The following is a 26152-nucleotide window of genomic DNA, read 5'->3' as shown; positions in this document are numbered from 1 at the left end:
TAGGTGAAGAGTTGCTGAAGCAGACTGGAAGTATAACAGTGACTCCTCAGCCAAAGAAGAGACACACACGGGTTAGAGATCAATCCAATGAAACTTTTTATCCACAGCAGAAAAGCTTCAATAGGAGAAGGAAAAGCTCAAATATTCTCAAACAGAAGAAAAGCTTCAATAGGAGAAGGCAAACACTCAAATATGAGTGCACTCATTGCTGGTGAGTGCACTCAAGAGTTTGGAAAATTCAGTTCAAATCCTTGCAGTGACTAAAAATCACAAAAATTTGATCATACTCTACTCTCAGAGACTGCAGCAAGTGATATGTTTGTGTATATAAATAAAATAGGCTACTTACTTTGAACATTTCTAACTTTTTTTTCCTTACCATGTTAACAAAGCTACTCATTACATCCATTCTCATTGTGTAAACAATCTGGATCAGTCAAAATTGTCTGGGGCTTTTTTCCCCAAGCGATGAAGTATTTAACCAGCAGCCTTTTGTCCCTTTTGCATCCGGGAGCACAAGCATCAACAGCAGCAATAAACAATTCAAACCCCTAAGATCCTGAGAAGTATATTGGTCTGACATCAGGCTCATTACCTCAGAAAGAGAAAAAGAAATCTGAAAATAACTCACCGAGAATTTGACTTGGCAGCTTTCCTCCCCCAGGTAGCAGAGGTCCCCAGAAACATTTGTCTCCAGCCACAGATGCTCTCCGTTCACAGCATTTTCCTGAGAACAGATGATTGTTAATCTTGTTTGTGAAATTCAGCTGAGTACAGAGAAAAAAAAAAAAATCTGATTTTCATCACTAATTTAGAAAAAGAAACACACACACACACCAGCAACCACACAACCACGTGTTGTTTTGTTTTTCTACAACACAAAGCTATAACAGTATTACCCTGTCTGACCACCCCTGCTTAAAGGATGCTGATGATACAATCAGAACCAATCAGAACCAAAGTATTTCACTAAATGTACACAAACTTTGTCCATGTTCTTCCCACATGCTACCTAGATTAACTGGGACTCTAAATTTCATAAGCATGAAATGTATGCAGACTGTTAAAGAAACAGAAAGTCAAGAAAGGTGAAACAAAAACATGATACTGAAATTTGAGAGCTGGGTCCAGAAGTGCAAAATAACATTAACTGTAGGTTAGAAAAAATATTTTCTTTAAAATGGCTGGATCAACACTGTATGTTTATGAAAACATCCACAAAACATTAAGAGGCAAAGAGAGAGCAGATTTTAATTTTATACCTGAAAGAATGATACATTCAACTGAGAACACTCTCAAAAAAAAAAAATCTACCTAGCACACTGAAAACTAGTAGTGATTAACAGAGCAACATCTCATTTTTCTTTGATAGTCTCATTTGACCGAATGTACCTTAATTCTACAAAAAAATTTTTGGTCTGAGGAAATCTGTTTGTAGAAAGACTACTGTTTTCACTTGGCTGTAATCCTGGCTTGACTAAAAAGCCTAAGAACTCTACTGTACACTATTTGAACAAAGTGAATAAACAGGATTGCTGTTCAGCCAGAATTAGAGCATGATGGAAAACGCTTTGACAGTCTCTGACATTTGGTTCCCACACTGCAGAAGTCACAAACGATGACGCTTACCAAACAGATGGCGTCCGACAGCAGGATGCTCTGAAATAGCCATCTTAGTTAAAATAATTTATTTAAAGTACCACTGACAGTTTCAAAGCGATGAAATGAGAAAGCTTCTCTTGCCGTGTGGATTTCTTAGGTAATATAGAGAAGCAGAAGTGGCAAATTCTTTGGTTTCTGGAGAACAAGCGCATTCACAACAGCCAAGACCTATGCAAGTTTGCACATGGTGCCTACCAAAACTATGGCGCTCACTTCAACTAAACCAAAAGAATAAGACGTTGTTTGTGTTTTTTTTTTTTTTTTTTTTTTTTCCTGGAGAGAGGTCTACTAGTCCACAAGTCTTCTAACTTCGTCAGAAATGTTCCCATTGAGGTCAGACCCAGTATTATCCCCCAGCGCAAGGGGCCAGATGAGAGTGAGACTTGGATTCCAGCCCACTGCAATTACATTCTGATTAAACATCACTTAGTTGCACACCATTCTATGCCCCCAGTTCTTCTCATCCTTTTGTCTGCCTGTCCACCTGAACTATAGATTCCCTGGGACAGAGATTTTCCTAAACCATACAGGTCAGTGCATGAGAGTATAGGTGAGGATTTTCAGTACTTTTATAATGCAAAACAGTTTTTAAGGACTTGAATTAGCTTAAAAAAAAATTCTTCAAGCCTTACTCAGATGGTAAGTTATTCAGATTGTAAATTCTTTCCTTTCAAGTTTATCCTTATATTAAAGCAATTTTCTCTGGCAAGAACTATATCAGTTTTACAGCGCTTCATGGAAGCCTAGCCACATCGTACTAATAGAATGACTATGCTCACAGTATAGCCCAACATATTAATGTCCTGCCCAGTTTGTGAGGAGCCAGACAAGACAACCAAAGCAGGAGGATACGAGCTCATCAGAGTGTTTGACCTGAGCACATTGTCTGCTGACAAAACAATGCAAACTCCACATTATAACCCAGAGCTAAATTTGACGGATTATAAAAGATGTTTAGGAAGGATCAACTATGAAAGCTAAATAAGAAGGCACACAGCTCCTGGGACATAATTTTTAATGAAGAATCAAAATTCCATTAAAAAAGTAGATTAAACATTCCTTCATTCAGGCCATGTCCACATAACTTGCCATCCAGGATTTCTAAAGATAAAATGGCCTATTTCTATAACCTAGTTTAGACTCAATGAGTTTGTTCTCTGTTGTTCCAGACTGTGTCATAGATTCACACGTCTGACTTTAAATCACAGTGTAAATACAATCAGTAAGTAGTCTACAAGGATGACCTTTGTAGCTCACGCTGTGATAAATTTCTGACAAGACTAGATAATAAAAATGTAAATAACTTGATCTGGTACGAGTGGCACACCTCCAGATACCTACTGTCACAAACAACTTCACAGCACTGTGTGTGAAGACTCACAATTTCAGTTACAACAAACCGACATTTGAAAAAATCTTCTTCCATCCCGAATCAGAGCAAAGGGCTGAGATTTCCCAAGACGAAAACGCCCTCCCTCAAAAAGCTTTGCCTGTCCGTTATTTTGTCTCAATAAGATCAAAGCAAATTATTTGAACTTCACTGTTTTAAATTTTACAGGGCGCTGCCATTTATATGATGAGACATTCTGTTGCCACTTGTGAAAATCAAGATGATATAGTCAAAGGAAAATGCTTTGACCTTTTCCAAGCCCAAACTTTCATTCAATTCTAATAGGATATTTTGACAAAAATCAATGCATTTTTATGAAGAATTTTGACTTCAGGAAATCAGTATTTTCTACTCCAAAATTTACAGGCAGTATTCCACAATGTGCTGGACAAGAGGGCACTCCATCTACCAACACTTAAGCTGACAGAGGTCACTGGGACTACCTCTAGTACGAGCTCCTTTTTAACACAGAACTAAAGCACAGTAAAGGCTACATCATCACTTTTTATTTTGACACAGATATTTTTCCACAAGAATTTTGAGTTCAGCAACCTTTTCATATATAATTTGCCAGTTTGGTTTATTTTGCACTTCATGTCTTCATGTTGGGTTTAGGAGTAAATGGCTACTAAAGAGGCAGTCGTCCTCTTTCTGACCCTGACCCCTTAAGACCCCAGTCTCATCATCTTGCCATTTCCCTCATGCTGGATCTGGTGGCTGTGAAGCTACACATGAATCAGTTCAACTGCCGGAAAAAATAGATACATTTTATCTACCAAATCAGCTAGACAAAATGACTGACCTTGTGACCACATAACTGCTGGATCTGACACAAGGAGTGGTGGGTTAAAGGTCGGTTCAGTGGGACTGATGCTTTTAGTACCAACTCAGTGTTAGACCAGCTTAGCTGGTCTGACAAATCATGCTTTTAGGCTGACATGCTCTGCTTTGATTTGCTGCACAGAAAAGGGATACTGTCCGTCATCGTGGATAAAACAGCAATGAATGTGGCCTAATATTGCACAGTTAAAGAGAGAATTGAGAACTCTGATTCCTCGCCTGGCTTCCCAGCCCTTGTAAGTGTGTGTCCTCGGTGTCCTGTGGAAAGAAAGGGCCCCTGCTCACTGAGGCGGAGGCAGCAGTGCTTTCCTGGCAGATGCAGCCTGCCTCACAGGGGACGCAGGAACTCAATATGCTCTCCCAGATGGAGACCTCCCATTTGATTGCTCCTGATCCATTACCACCTTAATAGCAAACAAAAATAATTTCAGAATAGCAAACATTCCTTGCATGTGAAACAAAAACCACACACAATCCCCCCTGAAGTGAAAGAGAAATCAGAATTCAAGAACTAGGAGTTTGGGAACCGTGTAATTACATGTACGTGATCATAACTTGCTGTGCACATTTCACTAATTCAACTAGGTTTCTTCTCTTAAGTGCCCCAGCGTGGTTAAATGACAGAGCAAGTGTTACCATTTTCCTAAAGCCCTTAGTATCTCCATACCTCACTGTTCAAGCTGCAGTCAGCATGGTTTCAAAAGCGATGCAGACAAACCTGGGTAATTTAATTTGCCGTGTCAAGCAGCCATAGATACTCAGCCAAACAAATACACCAGCCAGCCCAGCTTTCTAGTTCAAAGGTGTTGTAACTCCAATTGTAACGGGAGGAATGGAGCTCTCCTCCACTCCTGCCATGACTGACCTTACGCAAAAAATTACATAAGACAGATTTCTAAAATAAGCCAGTAAGAACTCTTTCCCTTTGTTTCTCCCTTTCCCTCTCCAGTGAGAGAGATGAATCTTCTTACAAATACACATTCGGGTGATAAACTTGATTGGTGTAAAATCAGTGCCCCTCAATCTAAATTTAATTAAGCATATTTGTAAACAAAAATAATTAGCTTTAACCCTTTTCTTTATGAGATCACTATCGAGAAGAAAGAAGTTTGCATGTCTTTTTTCCCAGATGTCTTTCTCTCATGTATGGCTTGTCTTTTACCCTTAACTCTGAAATTCCAGAGTCTGCAATGCTCATGTTGAACACAATAGCAGTGTCCCAAATGTTTTTCTGTTGATATATATTCTCAATTTTAACTCCACCTTAGCACACTTTAATTTGGGAATATTCTTCATGTAGAGGTCATCTTTTCTTTAATTATTACAAATGTAATACACGGGCATAAAACAAAACATCATGGAGAAGATACGTAGGCTCCAACATTCAGAACTTTTTTTGGGTGTTCAGCTTTTAGGTCAAGGTTCATCACATTCTCTAGCTTTTTCTGCCATTCTCCTTTCCCCCACCATGCTCTCCAACATCCCTGCATTAGTTGCCCACTCCTGTAGTCTCTGCTGAGCTTCTGAGATTGTTGTTACCATCACCTGAAAGATCATATGTATGCAGAAGCAGAATAACAACATTTATTTTCATGAAGGAGCAATGTCCAGATGCTATCAACTGAGACAATGACTCCCTATGTTCTCATGAACCATTATTTTGGCTGACAACAGCTTAACTTCAGTCCTTTTGACAGCAATGGCAAAAAAATACCTATTTTCAAGGGTACCTTCTGTAATATCGCTGAATCCTCTACACCACTGAAAAATAGAGGTGGCCACCATTTTGAAATTCAGTAGACCTTTTTTCTCTTTAGATCTCTCTGGAAAGAACATTAGTTCTCAAACCTTGATGAAATAGAAACAGTAAAGCAGTACTACTGATCCTGAACACATTGCTTCAAGTGTCATCCGCACACCAATTTCCAGCAATTTAAGTATGCACAGAGCTTTCACTCATCACTATTTAAGCGGAACTAAAGCTCCCAACACCTCTACACATTTTTATATGATTAATGGGATACCCATATCCCCATAAAATCCTCCTAGCTGGCCTGACCCTTCTTCCACTTGTTGTATTGGAAGGCGGAAGGAGGATGTGTTTGGTCTGGAGGGGTTTGTGGGGAGGAGTGTGCAGGGGTGTTGTTGGGTGGGGGTTTTTTGTTTTAATATTTGAGTTTTATCTGGAGATCCTTATGCATCCATGCAGGCCTCCTGATGCTTTTGCTTGACATACTGCATGTGAGGATGGACTGTTCTTGAGCATTGAGGAGGTCATCTTTGAATATCAACTAGTTTTCCTGGACCCCTTTTCTCCTCAGACTCATATCACATGTTACTCTTCCAAACAGCTCCTGGAATAGGTCAAAGTCTGCTCTCTTGAAGTTCAGGGCTATGATCCTGCTATTTGCCTTGTTCCCTCTTTTCAGGATCCTGAACTCCACCATCTCATCATTACTGCAGGCAAGACTTCCCTGACTTTCACATTCCCCACCACTTCTCCCTTGTTTGTAAGTATGAGATCCAGCAGAACACCTCCCCTCATCAGCTCCTCAGTCACTTGCATCAGGAAGCTCTCATCAATGCATTCCAGAAACCTCCTGGAATGCTTGTGCCCTCTGTTCCTTCAGCAGATATCAGGATGGCTCATGTTGTCCACTTGAGTATCAGGGCCTGCAAACATGAGTCTTTCCAGTTGTCTGAAGGCGGCCTCATCTTCTGCCTCCTCCCGAACAAAGCATCTGTAGCAGACACCCACAAAAATGTGCCTATGTTGGTTTGCCATCTAATCTTGATCCATAAGCTCTTCGCTTGCTCATCATCCATTCCACAGTGAAACTTTGAGCATTCCGATTTCTCTCACATATGAAGGACAACTCCCCATCCTCACCATCCTGGCCTTGTCCTTCCTAAAAAGTCCGTATCTATTTATTGTGCCACTCCAGTCATGTGTGCTATTGCATTATGTCTCTGTGATCCCAGTGAGATCACAGCCTTGCAATCTTCTGGTATTTAGTAGAAAGTATAAAGAAAAACTTTTTCCTGCATGTTAGAATATCCTATGGAACTGAATAGACCCTCTCAACCAACTAATTTTATAGAAGCAGGTAAAAGTAAAACCTACAAAACTGGTATCACATATTGCCAAATGCCAGTTTTCAACTTCTACTCAAATACATAGTTTTCTATTCCTGTTGAGGTCTATAAGATTTTTTTGTGTGTCTTTAGTACATACAAATTATGGTATAAGGTTATAATGTTTCTCCTGTGAAGAACATTCATCTTGCACCCAGAGAACTCTGTGTACTCACAGAACACAAAGCACAGATCAGTTTCAAGTTTTTTCATTGAACTCCAAAAATGGAAGCTGCATGTCTTCAAATGCCTCTTAATGGACATAACTAGCATTCTAAGGCGTGTGGTCATGGGCCATAAATGCCTACTAATGAGAAGGTAAGAAACTGGCATCAACAGTCAAATGCATGGTAGACAAATAAAATAATGAGACAATTTTGGCCAGTGGGAAGCTCAACACACTAATATCCTAGGTGGCTGTCAAAATTTTTGTGGGCACCAGAGAAAGCAAGAGCTAAAAGGCAGTACTTAAAAGAAAATTGCAGAATGACTTTGCACAAAATCTTATGGTTATTTTCCTTGGGAGCAAATGGCAGTATGAAAATATACAAAGGCCCAGATCCATAATGCTACATAGGCACTTTATGAGGTGGCTCAGTCTGTACCTACTTGAGAATCTGAGCTAGAATTGCTTACATTATCATTTAACTTGTGGGAGTGATGGCTAAAATGGGGAAGGGTAGGAGAAGAGGCTACGCATAAACACATCACAGGGACAAGCAGTTAAGATGGTTCCTTTTTCGTAAGGCATATTCTGCATTGCCCTCTGGCTATAACATCACCTATGCCAGAGAATGTATACTGTATGGCCCTGCTGTGAAAAGACAGCATTACATTAGACAAAACTACAAGTTAGCTTGAATTAAGTGTAGCAAATGTGATGAAACTGGGCATTTGTAAGTATGTGAGAGAAAAGAAACCTCAGGGATGACAGGCAATAACAAAAACAAAAATAAAGCAATACTGTTTCTTATGTAAGGGTCTTAAGAGACATCAGAATCATCAGCTCCATTTTACAGCTAGAGACGTTAACATATTGAGTGGCAAAACAATTCATCTGAGCCCACTCACAAGGTAAGTGGCAGAGCAGGGAATGGAAATCCCACTCCCTGAATCAGTGTCCTGTTCACAAGATCATCTGATAATGGCAAATCACCTTCAAGGACTTACCAAAAATGGAGACTATAGCCAGGGAATTCTTTCCGGTTATTACTGTGAAGATAACAAGGAGGAAACATTTTCTACTGTAAAGTCAAGTGACAACTTATGTTCATGTCACTTAGACTTTGGAAAGATCTCCCATCATGAGTCCTTTGAGAATCATCCTCAGAAATACTGAAGAACAGGATGATATATATGGGGATGCAACACACACTGACTAACGCTGCCTTCCAGTGTTTAAATACAAAGACTTTCTGTTTGGCTCCAATACATCTTAATCCAAATATCTTTTCACTCTACCAAATACACTTCTGGTATTAAATATTAGCACTTAAAGCTTAACTTTTTTTTTTAATTGATATTCACTACCCATAATAAACTTTGGTCCATTTCAGCTTCTTCGCATCTCCACATCACGTCCTTATTATCTTTTTTACTTATACTGTGCCTCAGATTTGAGAAATGCCTTTGTCCCCCACATTCACCAGTTACTACAGCTGGTCGGTTCAGGCTCCTTCCAGCCACAGATGTCTGCCACTCACTATCATTCCCTTTTCCCCACATGCCACGGGGTTGCCTCCCTTCTCCAATCCAAGTGTGATGTAAAGCAGCAACACCGATCTGAGAGGCTGGAACAGTTGAGAAATTGAACTGATCAAAAATCTAAACCATAAGCCAGGAAGTGCAAAGACACCCCATGCACACAATTACAACCCACAATATTTCATCAAAATTCAACAACTTATACCAAGTCTTGCAGCATTTATGTGTTGGGATCACATGAGGAACCACCTGGTAAAAAGAGTAGCAAACAATCAACTTTGCAGAAGGGTAAGTTGTGGTTGTTGGCCTTGGGACTTAGGTTTTTTATTTGGGGGTTTTGTTGCTGCTGTTGTTATCTAAGTATAATTTTGAAAGGTGTTTATTTTACCTTGTTCCTAACCCCTCACATAGGTGACTGATCCTTCAGATTTCTACTAGACAGCATTGATGACTCTAAACAGGCACATGTTTTAATACCTTGCTGAATCAGGACCTGGGTTTCCTGGAGCAAAAGATCAAGGTATTCTCCAAAGCTCTTCCAAAAGGATTCTATGTAGATTTTCAAACTCATTTTAACACTCTGTGTTAAAGTACAGTACTGTAGAAGTTCATAGTGAATATAATCCAGCTTCCTGCAGCATAGCCTGTAAAATTTCATCCCCCTTAAACTTTAAATGCAACAGCTAGGGTTGAAGCTGAGCACACCATCTAGGAAAGCCATTCAGTCATGGCACAGAGAATGGAGATAAAACGTAAGCCATATTCATCAAAACATAAGTTATCTTTACCTAAAAGCTACTTGGGTGGCTGGTGCCTTGATACTGCAATGTACTGAGTTCTTCACCTATAGCCAAGTGTAAGATTTATTGCATGCTTTGCTTTAAATGGGACGTTTGTGTGACCTGCTGGCTTAAGGCTCGACTTCTTAGTACGTACCAGTGCATAACCACATGTAAGGTGCATGGGAAAGGTTCAAAGCTGTGTCAGGGGAGATTCAGACTTGACATTAGGAAACATTTCTTTACCGAGAGGTTAGTCAAACACTGGAACAGGCTTCCTAGAGGTCAATGCCCCAAGCCTGTCAGTGTTTAAGAGGCATTTGGACAATACCCTTAAAAACATGCTTTAACTTTTTGTCAGCCCTGAAGTGGTCAGGCAGTTGGGCTAGATGATTTTTGTAGGTCCCTTCCAACTGAAATATTCTATTTTATTCCATATTGTCCCCTTATGAACTAGCCCAGAAACATAAGAGAAGAAAGACGGGAGGGATGGAAACATATGTTCTCTGTGTCTACAAGCCAGCTTGGGCTCAGAAGAAATCTAGTCATACCTACAAAGCACCATGACCAAAGGTTTCTACTACCTACTCTACAGACCCAGCCAACTCAACATGTGTCTTTAGCCTTACACTTTAGTCTATCAAGCAAAGGTACAAAACCCTGCTGTGCTAAAATCAGATCCCCTTTGAATGGCAGACCTTGTCAAGAAGGCAGTGAGCAAATGTAGCCAGACAGTTCCCAAGCTGGAAAATCTGAACAGCTCTGTCCTGTGATGCTCAAGTCTCCACAAGTTTTCATGTCTCTGCCCTGTGCTTCATTTCATAACAGAAGCATGTTCCTAATGACCAGCACTAATTCTGATAGGAACACAATGTCTTATGTTGATTTAAGGATGGAGAGAGCACTAACCAGAGATACTGCTCAAATTAGCTGCCAAAAAAACCCAAACACCTACAGTCCACTCTAAGGCCGCCCTTGGTTCCTTCACAGGTCCATTGGAGACTGCAATGTTGAGGGAATGCACAGGAGCCAAGTGCTGGAGGCCTGACCTGGAGATTGCTTTCCTGCAAATTGAAAAGAAAAAAAAAAAACAAACACAAATAAATGGAGTGTATATCCAATATAATTACTCAATACAATTATCCACCCCACCCTTCTCCAGAAATTAGAAGAGGTAGTACAGCATCTAATTTCAGCTTGGGTGAAATGGTGCTTGAATGCGATCTCCTGCTAAACCAGTTTAGGAAAAAAATAAAGTAATCTGATCACTGAAAATTACTGTTTAATGAAGATCGGTTACTCATCTGGCACTAAGCTGAAATATCAAATCCAGTGGACTACATATGGTTCTGTTTGCCAGTTTCAGTGGAGCCCTCATTCATTACCCTATTCCTTACATACCAGCTAAACCTACTGAATCAATGTATCCATGATTCCAAATAGCCTTTATTGGAGCAACGAAGTGTGAGTTTATACAAAGAGCGTAACACCTGTTGCTTTTACTTAGTTTATAGGCTGGGAGAAGTCATCCATTCGGCATCAGACTATGTAAAATAAGACATGGGGACACCACTTACAAAGGAGAGTTTTACACTACTACCTTTTTTGATCATATCAGCATCCCTCAAGGTATTACAGCTTCTTTTCACATATATTTCAATTCTGTCTTTCTGGTGCAAAGTCATTCTTACAGCTCTTGGAGCATAGATATACCCTCCTTCAGAAGTCAGAGACAGTGACCAGAAAACCTCCTGGAGCTCCACAAGCGCTGAGAGCGTATCCACTGCCTGTTTCCCCAGCGGCATCCAGCCCTACCAGATCAGCCTCGAACGGTGAGCCATCAGGTGGAAGGATGCAGAGTACACTGCTGATACAGAGCTCAGCTGCACCTGGACAGTAGGTTTCACAAAGCTTCATAACATTACTGCCTTGTGTATTTTAGCACCTGATGGTGATGGCCAAAACAAGCTCACAGCTTCAGCTGCAATGATTCAGAAGGGGACAAAAACATCTCAAGGAGAGATCTCCTTTTGTAAGCCAAATACACTCATCCCCCACAAAGTGAAATGACAGTCTGTTTGTGTAAAGTGCATTTTTGTGATACCACTCCCACGGTGCAACAGCTATTTATAGCATCTCCTAATCTTACCGCTGTCCCAAGGCAATAAAGGTCAATTGAGCCAGTGATGACAATCCAGGTCAGCCATATGCTAAATAAATCTTTTCATTGTCCTGAAAACATACAGTGCAATATATATCCCACAGTAAAGGAGCTTGGAAGCCTCACTGCTCACAGTGTACGTCCAGAAAAATTGAGTGGGATGAATCAGAATCTCTTAAATTCCCTTTCCTGTGGGTAGCATGAACAACTCAGAACATTAACATCAGCCTCTGATCATCCAATGCCCCCTTTCTGCTTAACAACACGGGCAAGGTACTGACATTAAGGGTTTTCTTCCCAAATATTTTGCATTTGATGAAAACCCATTACAGGGAAGGAGCCCAGAAAAAGACTTTCACTACCTGGCAATGTATCAGGAAAGAACAATTTAGCAAGAAAGATTTTATGCCATACATGTCAGTACAACATAAACTACATGTTTTCTCAATGACTGGATTAAGGCCTTAAAGAAATAAGCCACAAGAAGCCACAAAATTAATATTATTTTTTAAAATATATTTTTCCAGAAAGCTGTCCAATACTTGGCCACCCCCTTCCATGCTGTTTTGGGCATCAATTCGGTTGTTAGTGCTTCCTAAACAGAAGAGTACATTGTGTCTATTCAGTGGTTTATAACACAGTAATTTGTTTTGGTGGAAATGGGGCAGTATCACATTTTCCACCCTGCATCACTGACAGTGATAAAGCAAGCTTACTTAGTCCTTCCCTCGCAACAAAGGAAGGTAGCACCCACTTTGTGTAAAGTACTACTTAAGCAAAGGTGGCTGAATAATAAAGTGCTAGCAGTTAATTATTATTTGATGAAAAACGCCAACATTTTCAGCCAACACGGCTTACAGCCTATTACTTGTCAAGCAATACAGCCTGTAAAGTTGTATGCATCCACTAAGCAAATTTACTAAAGCAAAGTCTGCGATGAATATTCCTAGGAGCAAATTTATCTGACCAGTCTGAGGATAAGACTTCCAGCTGTAAGGCAAATTCAGCAGAGACTTAAAATGTAAATATGCCTAATGAACGGCTACAGACATCTCAGCGTCAAGCCTTGGATACTGTTTCAAGTCAGAATTAGAGATGTGCAAGCCTCCTGCAGCAGAACCTGAGACTTGGCTCGCGTTCCTTTAAAAGCAAGCTGAGGCTGATGAGCCTTTTGGGGGAGACTTGGCACAGATTTGTGCCAACAGCCTGCCCTTCTTCTGCATGCCAAGCTGGATTTATGGCTTTGTCTGGAAAGCACACAAAACACATGCACACGCATGACAAGAATGCCTTTTTTTTTTTTTTACGTTTGTTTTAACATAAAAGCCTTAAAACAATCTCAGGGATTGCAAATTTGCACCGACCAGCCAGAAGTGACCCTCAGGCCTAGGGGCAGGTTAAAAATGCCTACTTTTACACAGCTTCTTATCAGAACTTTATCTCAGAACAGAGAGACACACAGAGTGTCAAAACACGCTGCATGCATCAGAGGCCTTTCCCATTAAAAAAAAAAAAAAAGGAGGTCAGGCTAAAGAGCAAACACATGGCCTTCTAATCAGTATATGGCAGACAGGAGAGGGGAAAACAGAGGGAAAGGGAAGGTAGCACAAATCTGATAACAGAACAGATGCTGAGTATCCAGGTGACCATATCCCATATTACTTTAAGTAGCAGATTACACCACCTGGCACTTTTCCAATAGCAAGGTGACACAACTGGCTTTTAGTTATCTTTCCCAGCAATTTCATCTCCCCTGTGCTGAGTGCATGAATGAAAACACAGGCTCAACAGTCAGCCTTTCCCATAGAAACAAAAGTAATCGCTGTTCCCCTGATAAGAGAGAGCCAGAAAAAGTGAATCTGTGCTTTCATGATATATTCCATGCTTCAGACTACAAAGTCCACAACTTTGTTAAAAAGGGCACACCAGCCAGCTTGCTGATGTAGCAACCAACAGCAAGGAAGTGTCACATCATAAGTAATGAGCTGTGTTTGGATAATTATTTTTTCATGTCAGTAATTTGTAGTAGATGTTACTATCAATTCAGCGAATACACCACCATTGTGAACAAGCATGGGTGCACATATATGTGTATGTCATTAAATATACACCAGACAGAAATATCTGATACTAATTCCGTAGTTGATACCATTAAGGAAATCCTTTGACAGAGCAGTTCACTGTCCTGGAAACCAAAAGCAATCAGACATTCAAGCTATTCAAGTATAATAACGATTATTTTTTTTAAAAAAGCATTACATTTTCATTTTGCTGAAGAGTCAGGCGAGACTCAACCTACTTATTAGATCAAAGGATACATATTTGATTAGGAGGGATTTGAGTTTATATCCCAGGCTTTGGCTTTACTGAGCCTCTTCCTCAGGCATATAAAAAAATCCTCCAGTGAGTTGTTTAGACTGAATAGTTATGCCTGAATCCTCAAAGACCACAAAAGACAATTAGTCAATAGTATGCAGCTCATTTAAGTGTTAGAAAAATCTATTTGGAAAAGAGAGAGTAAGTTAGTGCTGCACATGGTTAACAGATTTGAGTGTCATTTTAGTTGTCACATGTGTTGGAGTTGCTGCCTTTCCAGGCTGGGATTATTACCCTCCTTTTTCATAGGGGCAGAAGTTACTATTGGGGTAGTCTCCCAGCTGCGAGGTTGAGAGATCATAAAAATGCAGAGACCGGCTTCCACAGATCCCATAGCTAGGACATGTGCCAGGAGAGAGATTTTTGGGAGTCTTTTCTCAAAATTAATCTAGGTAATTACAGAGAAAAGGACAGTCATTTGTATACCAATGTTTAAGTTACAATAGCTCTGCTTTTCTTTGAATTTTCAATGTAGATAAACCCTAGACCGGCCAGCTCTGTGCTTTACCACAACCACAATTTGAAAATCCCTGTACAAGGCCAGAGAGTACCTGCACACTGTATGGCCAATTTATATGCGCCCGAGTTTGTTTGGAGGTGGCTTCCACTCCTGCAATTTGGTGTTTATGAAAGTCATGAACAAAATGTACTGGCTAAACTCTGGCATTATTTATGTTTTCCCCACGCATCTCTGCTGACTGCACGGCACTCCTGCAACCTGCTGTTCCCAGCTTGCCTTCCCAGCATGTAGTGTTCTCCTTTCCAGCTGACCATGGGGAAATGACTATTTCACTGCAACACCAAGACTCCCAAATATTTTTTGCATTTGATATAAAAGGAGCCAACGTCTGTCAAATCCAATAATCTGTCTGGTCCAGTATCCCATTTCTGACAACAGCCAGTAGCAGGTGTCTAGAGAAGCACTGGCACAAATTGGGTGATCCTTCCCCTGACATACTCCAGTCCCAGCTTCCAGTAATCAGTAGTTTAAGGGCTTCCTGAGCTGGAGGCTGCTTCCAGACCTTGGCACTTAATAGCCTGTAATGGCTCTTTACTCTAGGAATGTGTTGATCCTTCCCTGAACCTATTTATACTCTTGGTCTCCACAGCAGCCTATGTAATGAGCTCCACAATTTAATTATGGGCAGTGTAAAGTACTTCCTTCTGTCTGTTTTAAAAATTCTGCCTGATAATTCAATTGTGCATCATATTGTGAGGAACAGCGAGTAACCACTTGCTTCTCTACACCTCCTGTGATTTTATGAATCTATCCACATACCCCGCCATTCACCCTCTCCCCCAAGTGGAAGCACCGTAGACCATTTAGGCTTTTGCTGATACTGAAACTGTTCTGTCTTCGTTAGTGTTTTCAAGTCCAATTATCTCTTTTCTGAAGTAGGATTGCCAGAACTAGAACAACAATTCAAGATCTGGATGCACCAGAGGGTTATCAGTGCTGTCATCATACTTTCTGCATTGTCCTCTTTTTCCCCTCCCTTTACTTGCCTTTTTATCACTATGAGCACTGAATTAATCATTTCATAGGAGTACTTGTAATTATCCAAAGAACCCTTTCCAGAGAGCTAAATGGTAATATAAAGTCCAAACTTCAAAGCTTCTTTCCCCCCCCCCGCCGCCATGTGCATTATTTTGCCTTCATCAATTTCACATTTCAATTGCAATTTGCTGCAGAGTCATTCAGCATCATAAGATCCTTCTGCAAATTTTCCACAGTCAGCCTGTGCCCACCCCAACTAATTGTGCGGAGCAGCAGCAAGCTTTACCCCCTCGCCCTTTGCTCCCTGTGAGCAGCAGCACTTGCCCCATCTCAGGTGCCTGGTGGTCCCCATTGGTAAACTCCTAGGTAGAACTCTGAAAACCACCCGCTGATTGCTAACCACCCCATTGCTCACTACATTTAAACTGTTGTTTAACCACACAAGGACCATCCCTTTTAGCCCTAATTTCTGTACCAAAAGCTTTTTTCCTACCTCACTGGAAGCTTTCTGGAAGCCCACGTGCACTCCCCTCAGCCAGACCACCCCAGTTCATGGGCCTTGTGCCTCTATCAGCAATTTATGTGACTCAAGTCCTGTGTTCCTTAGGAAAAAGTTGTGCTGGCTCTCCTTCAGCACACCACATTCATCTGTGCATTTATTAATCCTGCATTTTACCACCAGCTCTACCAGTTTCTCCAATTAAAACTTGCTGCTGGGTTACCCCATCAGCACTCTGTGAGACCCTGTGGGACCACCCCACTCCTTTAGGACTGAAGCTGGTCTAAGGGAGCTATTATAAAGCCCTCTCGGCGATTTCTTATTTGAATTCCATCAGAATATTTAGCAAAATCGAAGCTTAGTGATTAGTTATTGGCCCTTTTGTCAATGTGGTCTTTAGCCTCTTACATTAACCTTCCCATTTTCCTCAGGTTAATCCACACAAATAGCAGCTCAGCCTAGAACACTCTTAGGCACCCTTGACAGTGAACACTGATGCAATAAACTCAATTGTGACTAAAAGAAATACACTTTTCCAAACCCCTCATGAAATACTTGCTTATGCATCTGTCATTGCCTGCTGCCCAGGGAACTAGGGTATGAAAAGCAAATATTTGGGTAGCTACCCAGACACCAAACACCAACATCTCCAAGACCCCAACAGATCTTTTCCCCCTCTCTCTCAACCCCTCACCACACAGACCAGTTTGATAAAAGCTGCATGGAAACTGGTACATCTCCATGAAACACTGCAGCTTTATGCAGCTCTGACCAGCTTTGCTTTCAGCCTCAAGCCTAGCCCTCCTCTACCTAATACGCAGCTCATGTCCACTAGAGACCAACCTGAAGACAATGAAGCAAATTTCCAGTAACAATCTTACCATGTACTTCAAACAGCAATCCCAGCACTGAGAAGTAACTGCAGTACATCAACTCCCCAACCAAGTTCTGGTAGGAGCATTTGGATCTATCGCATCAAATACAACATTCAGCTTGTATTGATCAGATGCAAGGCCAAACAGACCCACCCAGCCTTTCTGTGACCATCTCCTTGAGTGAAGTAACAAATCCAGTAGACACAAGAAATACACAGGAATCTTATGAAAGGAAATAAGAGGCAAAGCAAAAGACCTGCAGAAAGTTTGATGAGGATAGAGGAAGAGCCTCTACCACATGATGTTGTCTTTTCTGAGTCAACACTGCAGTTCACAGCCATTCCCACGTTCTGCACATGAAGGGATATTCCTTAAAAGGAAGTCCTTTGGTATTCTTACCCCTCAAACTCTGCGTACAAGAGTGGCAAGTTACTTTTCCTACCCCAAAAGGACAAAATAAATTCATGGAACAGGTTGTGCGTTAAAAGAGGCATTCACAAGTTGTGTCATGAATATCCGTTTGCAGTTTCTTAAATGCAGACATGCAAATCATCACTGCCCCGCAGTCATACTTGGAGCTTGGGTTAGTGTCAAAACAGCACAAGTCAGAGTAGTTCAAATGCCAGTCAAAGATCTCTAGCTTCACCAATGGGAATATATTAAGCAACAGATTTTACCTTCTGGAAAGTAAATTATGGGTTCAATTAGAACTAGAGCTGTGCTAAATTACTCAATCCCTTAAGTCTTATCTTACATCAACAGTTCATCTTCTCAGAAGTCAAAGAAAGCACACACCTTTACATCAATTCCTATCAAGGGGACCAATGTTTTGGGCTAGATCTAAAAATCACTTTGGAGTCTATATTACATCAAAATCATCTTTTTGTTCCTGCATGCCTTCATTGGCCAGGCCCCAGGTCCAGCAAATTCCCCTGAAAACTCTCTAACAATCCTCAGCTGCAATATGGAAACTGAAAATGCCTTAGATCCAAGAGCTGGAAAATTAATCAGATAATTATAAGAAAAAGTCAAAGTTATGTGGAATGCTCTCTGAGCTCCTTTCAGAGCTCGGACTTGTACATATCACTGGATATTGCCCATTTCTGTTCACTTAAGGTTTTTTTGCCTTTATTCTTAATTCATTCTCTAGATTTCTTTCCAAATAGGATAAGACATCAAGGGTACTTACGGTAGAAGTCAACTAAGTTTTAGGACCAACAGAGTCTCTCCCAATCTTTTGTTTAAATATGCTATTTCTGAAAAGATATGGGCAAATGTGGCGATTACTCTTACCACAAGAAGTGACAGACCTTGGAGGACTCCTTGCGGTAACAGAAATGTCAGCATTAATTTGTGAAAAGGAAAGGAAAGAAGTGATACAGCTGGTGATGCAATAAAGATGAAGAGTATCCTTTATCCCTGTAATTCACAAAGAAAGAGACTAACAAAGGAGCTTAGGAAAGCAGGAAAAAAGTCAAAATGCTTTCTTGGACTGAATTATTTTGCTTTATTTTGGCTACAGTCAAAACCAATTTTTTGTTTGGTTGGTTGGGGTTTTTTTAGCCTTTAGCTTTTGAAACTAAGAATGCCAGGTCTGGAAAAGACCATCTAGATTATGAAATCTAGTCTTCTCTATTTCAGGCAAACTTAAAATATGTTTGAAATCATAAAGTTAAAGACCCATCTCAATCTAGCCCAGTTTTTCCCCCTTTTATTTCTATTGAGAAGCTATGCCAGATCTCTACTCTTATCATTAATATATTTTTCTGTAATTTCCATTTAATATGCAACCCCCTACACAATTTTCCTTAAACTCCTATTATTAGGATTTTCACATTTCATCCAAAGAGTTGAAGACGAATGCACAATTGATGATTTTTTATATGAACCTTCTGCAGAATAGAAGGCACCTGAAAACCTTGATCTAGAAATCTTTAAACCCTTGGGTTAAAACACTTTGAGTGAGGTTATGTAGGATGGAGATGTGCACACGGAGTTGGAATCTCACATTTCAAAGATTCTGGAATCAATCGAGTAACTGGGATGATAAAATTTAATCACTATCTTTCCAAGTAAACAATGAGAAATGCTCTAGGGAACTCTGAGCATAAATGATTTCCAGCTGCATCACAGACTGGACATCAGCTTTGCAGAACATTGATAGGTTTTTACTATTTTGGAGAGCAAGGGAAGTCTGAATGGGAAATATTTTCATGACAATACATTTGATCCAGACAAAATCATAGGAGATGCAGGGCCTGCATTCTGTAGTTCAAGTGTAAACAAAAAATGACAGTAAATTGGATGGGCATGACTACAGTATGATCATGATATTTATTTTTTTTTTATCATATGCAAAAAATATATATACTGATTTTCAAAAGGGGTGCAGATATTCTGCTTTATCATTCTGCCAACCAGAAGAAAACAAGAAGATTAGGGTCTTTTTTCAGGGTACTTCTTGGTGGTATCAAATAATCTTCATTTGATCTGGAAGATAAAGAAAACAAAACACTACAAGACAGGGAAGGAGGACTAAATCCTCAGCAGTCTAGAACAACAAAGAAGAGTTATTTTTACTTTTTAACATTAGTCTTGGAAATGTTTTCTTGTCTCTCAGATGCTAGCACATTGCTTTCAAAAATAACCTAATTTAAGGTAATTTCTCTGTCAGACCAGGATCGTCCATTGGCATAAGCTATTTACACAAGCTGAAATGTCATTATGACTCAAGAACTATATGGCCTCACACAAACTATATAATGAAGTATTCTGATTTTCTTCTTTGCTACAAATCAAATGCGTGCCTTGCAGTTTTGATCTGTAAGCTTCAGAGAGTTGTTTCAAATGTGGATTTTTTGGAAGCTATTTCCATGTCCCTGAATTGTTAAGTGTCCTTTTCTTTGTTTGTGTAGTCTCTCTTCCTTGAAAATGGAAAGAGTCAGAAATTCTCACCATGCATCTCTGCATTTTTTCCCCATTATAAGCTTCCATTTAGCAAACAAGGGTCTCACAGGGGTTAAAAGTAAGTGTCTTCAATTTCTGAGCATGCAAACAAAATTTGAAAAAGGTAATGAAGATCCATACTCACTAGTCAAATGAAAAATACTTCAAGAGTTCTTGGAATATTATATTTTGTAACAGAATTTTGTTACCGAGTATTGTTACAAGAATCAAATTCTCTTCCTCCCAGGTGCACAAATAACTAGGACTCAAGGAATGACCCAGAACATAAGCAAGCTTTAAAACAATCCAAAATAACAAAATTCTGTTTTTTCTAACAAAAGCTTTTGAAAGCACATGGGACAGAGAAATACCATCTCTCTTCTGAAAAGCAAGTTAGACTTTTCACTTTACAGAAAGATAAGAGTCTAGATAACAGAGCAGGGAAGGGAGTTCAGGCTTTGCCTGCATACTTTTTGGGGGGTGGAGGAGGGGGAAAGAAAAAAAGCCTACATTTACTTTTCATTAGAGTGACACTTGAGAAAGGCAGATAAAAAGTAAAACTACCATTCAATAACCAAATAAATTATATTTTCTCTCTAAGGAAGGAAGCCCAGCAACTGAGATAAGACAAAGCATTTGTCCCCCACCTTCTTTCTTCAGGGCTGTATGAGATACAAATGCAGACAAAAAAATTCAACAAGTGCCTTTTTCTTCTCATTCCTCACTACAAGGACTATAGAGTTCAGTGGTGTATACTGCTGTGCTTCGAAAATCTTGTTCTCAGTGCCTGGAACAACAGGCTCCTGATTCCTCCAGGGCTGGTGGCTGGTAGGCTGGACAAGCACTACTGTGCTCCAACCATCTGCACCTTTGTCCCCTCCAGGGCATTGCTGAATTTCTTTTATTTCTTCTGGCATGGTTTGCATGCACCAGACTAAGTCCCAAGGGAGCAGGCAACGTGTCCACTGCTTCCAATTCCTCTCCTGAAGGGGTACAGCAGAGGGTGGAAAAAGAGGATGTACTGCAGTAAGTGAATAGCAGATGAAGAAAACAGAAAGCAAGTGGCGAATCCCCAGAAAGCCGGCGTAGCAACCTGTTCCTGCAGAACCCCATCCAAAGCTCAAATTCAATGAAGAGGTTTTGATTACTTTTAACACGTTTCAGGATCAAAGACTGGAGGCTTAAGGACAGATCTTCAATTCTTTACACCAGCCAAAAAACTAAACAAGGAATGAGGGATCTGAGTAGAAAATATAAATCAAAATAAGTCACCACCTTCCCCTTTCCCTGTCACCAACTGTCTGACAATTCAGAACCAAGGAAAAAAGTACACCTGATGTGACAATATTCCCTCTTCCTTCAATCCACAGAAAGCAGAAAACTTAAGAAACAGCTTAAAATAAACTTCCAGAACCGAAGGAGAAACAGAGCAGGGATTGAGTCAGAGGTGTTAACCTCAGAATACCCAGTGTGTTTATAAAACATGAATCCATACTCATTTAGCCCTGAATAAAACATGAGTTGTCTACCAAAAATACTTACGTTTGAAGCTTATTCTCGATAATCAACTTTGGAGTTACACGTAACCATTCAGAAAAATCTGTCTCTGTACTGAACCTTAACATTTCTGCCTGGAGGAATGTCTCACATCAGATTAAGACAACACCATTTGTATCATGTAATGTTACAAATCTCATTAGAATCACGTTGAGGGCCCGCTGCCTTCAGTACACAGTGGCCACTGAAATGGTGCTGCAGGGAGGGTCTAAGGCACTCACAGTCAGGAGGGAGAATATTGCACTCCCTCCCGACACCAAGGGGCAGCTATCACAGGGTCATGCCTAGGTCTGAGTCTTGGAATAGGAAAGCTTTCAGAGGGACACCGAGGCAGAAAAGTGCAGGCAGTACATCAGCTAGTGCAATTATCTTCATGGTCGAGAAGAAAGTGGAGATCTTCAGCACTCATCAACAGTTCTGCTGGATCTAATTAAAGAGATACTGTAACTGGAGTCTTTTTTTTATTTTTCTTTCGGAACTAATTTCAAAAATGCTCATTTTTCTCATGATTTGTCCTTTAAACAATTTTTCTGTTTTTAATCTAAGTTCTGTTAAAATATACATATGGGGTTTTTCTTCCTCCCTGTTGACTCACCAGTTGTATATAAACAGGCTAAAAACAACCACACTACAAAGCACTGTCAAACGCACATAGCAAGCAAACGGCAAGGGAGGGGAAGATTTGTTTTTTCCCCTCTAATTTGGTTTTGGCTACAGTAATACTGGGTGCTGCTTCTGTAGTGCCTACATAGCTCCAGGAAGAGACACGGTAAGTTGTGGGTGCTCCTTCAGGGTCAGATAAATCCTCAGACACCGTGACCTGCCAGCAGCCTTCTGACTTCAGCCCACCTCAAGCTGGAAGAGGTCTGGACATTAACCTCATGACAGGACACGTCACACTGCTTGGGCATTATTTTAATCTGAAAGAGATTTTGAGAGTACAAAAGGGACTTGTAAAGCCATGGTCTTGGCTCTTGTGTTGGTGTATCATTTATTTGCTGGAGTCACTTGGAAAGAAATACTTATTTGAGATGAAATCACTGAACAGGACTACCGTGGGATCGAAGGAAAATATTATCTGTTTATGCACTGTTTTTATTATTAAAGAATAAGACCAGCTTCTGAGGCTTCTTTCTATCAGTGAGCATTAAGATGTGAAGATAACTGTCAGCATGGGAGATTAAAATCCTTTACCACAAAATTACCAGAGGTATCAACTGTACAAACCTCCTGCCCACTTTTACCCTGGAGCACCTCACCCTCTGCCCAGAAGTAACACTTGTAGTGGGGAGAAAGTAGGTCAATTGCCAAATTCAATCCAGCTTTGACCTCGTCTTTTCTTGGGGCTTTCAACAAGGGAATCAAGCGTCTTTTTCCTCCTGCACACAATAAAAATACATGTCCCCTCAGATTTGACCTGTGTGGGAATGCTGCCTCATTTTACAGTGACACACAACTAAATAGTCATTAAATCATGCTGTTTTCAGATAGAACTAACAATTGCTGTATTAAAATCAGTGAGCGAAAGTGGACTGCTCATCATGCCTTGAACAGTCACTCTCTCCAGATACAGCATTATTAAAAGGGAGGAAAAAAAAATCCAACTCCTCTGAATTAAAACTAAGTAGCACTTTTCTTGAAAACTTGTTTCATTACATCAGCCACATCAAAAGCACAGTAAGGTACAGAAATAAATTTACTGTATTTTCCCTGCACTTATTTTAGTGTTACATCACCTATTCAAAAAGACACACACAGAGAGAAACCATTTCTTTAGATAGCAACCATCTGAGAGATGAAATCACAGCTTGACAACAAAATGACCATTGCTATAACCAACAGGAGCAAAAATACTCCGAGAACTTTTTGCTGCTGACAGATACAGAAGATGCCAGGCCAGGCCACCATCTGCGAGCTCACTGCATATGTTTAACTCAGGAGAGATAAAACCTGACCTTTTCTTAGCATGGAAATCCAAACCACTTTAGAACGTCTGATCCAATGAAATCGTAGCATGGATGTGAAGAACATCCAAGCACAGGACGACTAGATTACTTACAGTTGCTTCTTATGTCACTTTCCCAGCACTCAAAACTGCACTGGATCACTAGGTGTCATGCTGATTTTGGTATTCATGTACTCTAAAAAGAGAAAGAAGTCTCCCCCAAACTCCATCCTAGATATCCCTTGAATAAACGCAGCCTTCACAAAATACCAATGGACAGTGAAAATGGGTGAAAGGCAGGAAAAGAAATATTTTTAATATAGTGCTAACTGAAGTAGTATCATTGCCCTCCTTCTAGTGATATTCCTCAGCAGAGGTAACAGCACAGCTCGATCAAACCAACCTGCTTGCCTGGGGACCTGAACCACAGTGTGAGTCACCAAGGAGGAGGAGGATGTGAGCGAGGAGGCTACACGCGCACCCCCACAGTGCGCTACCACACCAAGCCATCCCAGCTTCATTCTTGTAGCTGCCTTTACCAGAGCAGAAGGACAGAGTGAACACAGTGAAGAGGAGAGAACATGAACAAATGCCACATAGCAAAAGATAGATAAATCATGAAATTTTAAGAGAAACATGCTAATTTCTGCTCTACCTAGGATTAAAATGTACTTTTTAGAATTGATTTTTGCTGCCCTCAAGGTGAACATAATCAGCTACTGCTGCAGATAGGGGAGGTGCCCACAGAGGAACTGGACTGCTGGTACGGACTGGGGAACTGCAGAGCAGAACCATTAACAGCAGAAGTGCGGTGCTGTTAACAAACACCTCTTTGCCAGAAGCTGGCAAAGAGTTCACATACGGACACATCCACATCAGCAACAGGGAAGAGAGGGGAATCCACTGCTTCCAAATTTTGCAAAAAGTACCTAATTGGCACAGTCAATACAACCACAAGACCCATCCTTGCTGGCTGCCCTCACAGCGGGTTGTCATGACAACTCCACAGGCGATGCTGCTTCCTAACAGCCATGAAGTGATACTGAAAGGTTCAGAAAAGTTCCTACAGAGAAAAATCCACCGGGGAGGCAATTGCAATTACCCAGTAGGAGCCTGGCAATTACAGGCCGGTAACTTCTGTAAAGCAAATACCACGCTGAAGCTCTCACACAGGTAAAGTGCTGGGCAGCAAGAGATAAAAAAAAAAAAAAAAAACATAAACAAAAAACCAAACAACCTCTTACATGGGAAGCAAAACAGAAATAAAAGTAGTGAAATAGTCTTGCCATCCTCATCCTTTCACCCTCGATTTTCTTCAGTACTTTCTCTGTTCCCTGAAATGAATCAGGATGCCCACTCCTCCCTAACACTTGGGGACCAGAAGCAGCCTTGCTGGTAACAAGAGACCACTGCTTCAATCGGCAAGTACCGTGTACCTCTGGACTTCAGTGAAGCAATGCCACTTTGTACCACTTGAGGCATTATCCACAAATAAGTGGTTCTTAACTGATGAACACTAACATACCGAATCAGTTCTTTAAAAGTAATACTAAGCAAGGACTGAGTTAAAAAAAAAAAAAAAAAAAACAACAAACAACTGTAAGGACTTTCAGGGAAAATTTAAAACAACAAGAAAACTTCTCTGATTCTTATTGCTGTTGGGAAGCACAGAAGCAGGTAACTTCTATATACAGCAGGAGCTAATAAAACATTATAACCCACACCAAAAAAAAGCACAGAACACAAAGACTTTGTTTACCTGGAAAATTGCAGTGCTTCAACTTCAATGAATTTTTGAAATACTTTAATCTTACTAGTGCAAATCAGAATGTGGAAATTACTTCCTCTTAGTAACGCCTTATTGTGATTGAGGTGAAATCTGTGCCCCTCAGACCTAAGGTAACCTAAAAAAAAAAAAAGTCTGCTAAGGGAGTACCAACAGAAGAAGCTGTAGGTGGTCTGAAGCCATTCAATTCACACTGGTATGAGAATCAAGTGTAAACTTACTGCTCAGTAAAGCTCTAAGAAAAACATAACAGTAAGTTGTACAATAATAAAACTCGTACAACGTACCGTGCAATGAATACTAACTCAGATTCTTATAGGTTTTCCAGAACCTCCACCTATTTCATTATTCTGATTGCTTTCATTTTTAAGGCATCTGGTTTCAAAGAGCAATACTGAAACCACAGCCCATCCATAACGCAGCAACGCCTGCCTGAGTTTGAAGAGAAACTGATGCAGTAATTTTGGTTATAAAAGGGTCATGATTCAAATGCCAATGACATTACTTCAGCACTGTTGACAATGCACTGCTAATCAAGGCACGCAAGAGAGATGAGGATGAATACCTACGCAGCCTATTTGAGTGCTCATTTTGGGTAGGCTTTTAAAACAACATTGCAGGTAGCAGCAATACTGTAAGCTTCATCTTCTTGACAGGTCAGGACTCAACTTTCCAAAGCTGAGAAATGCCGCATTAACTGATGAAGACTGTAATTCCATCTGGGGGAACACGATAAATTTGAGCTTTGTTCTCCTGGCCTAGCATGTTACCAGAAACCTGTGCCGGAGTTACAGAAGTAGTACATGCAGATGAGAGTGCATTACCTCATTAATAAAGTGTTTCAGGAGCTTTTCCAGAAGCAGCAGCAAGAAAACAAAGAGCAACTGAAACTTGAGAGAAACTATTTGTTATAGCTTATGAGCTAATTTATAATGCCAAAATACACTATTAACTAAAGCAACAATTTATTTGTAACTTCATTTTAAGCTCATCAGTAAC

The 26152-nt window shown here is 40.4% G+C and overlaps 1 protein-coding gene across 9 annotated transcripts in view; it reads right to left on the bottom strand.

Moving 5' to 3' along the window:
• DGKI (diacylglycerol kinase iota) overlaps window positions 1-26152 on the bottom strand; it is a 217073-nt gene that overhangs the window by 127214 nt on the left and 63707 nt on the right. For 5 of the 9 annotated variants that reach the window (XR_012586453.1, XM_074582709.1, XM_074582739.1 and 2 more), the window contains exon 2: window positions 632-727. Coding sequence is in view for 8 of the 9 variants with exons in the window: in XM_074582709.1 (XP_074438810.1) it covers window positions 632-727 (96 nt within the window). In the remaining variant the exon portion in view is untranslated. Of the gene's footprint in view, window positions 1-631; window positions 728-10465; window positions 10575-26152 lie in introns of all 9 variants that reach the window. The other 4 variants (XM_074582700.1, XM_074582758.1, XM_074582730.1 and 1 more) reach the window with 1 other exon arrangement.

Source organism: Larus michahellis, chromosome 1, assembly GCF_964199755.1.
Source record: "Larus michahellis chromosome 1, bLarMic1.1, whole genome shotgun sequence".
Classification (NCBI taxonomy): Eukaryota; Metazoa; Chordata; class Aves; order Charadriiformes; family Laridae; genus Larus; species Larus michahellis.
Note: the sequence above shows the minus strand (reverse complement) of the source record. Positions and strands in the feature narration are given on the sequence as shown.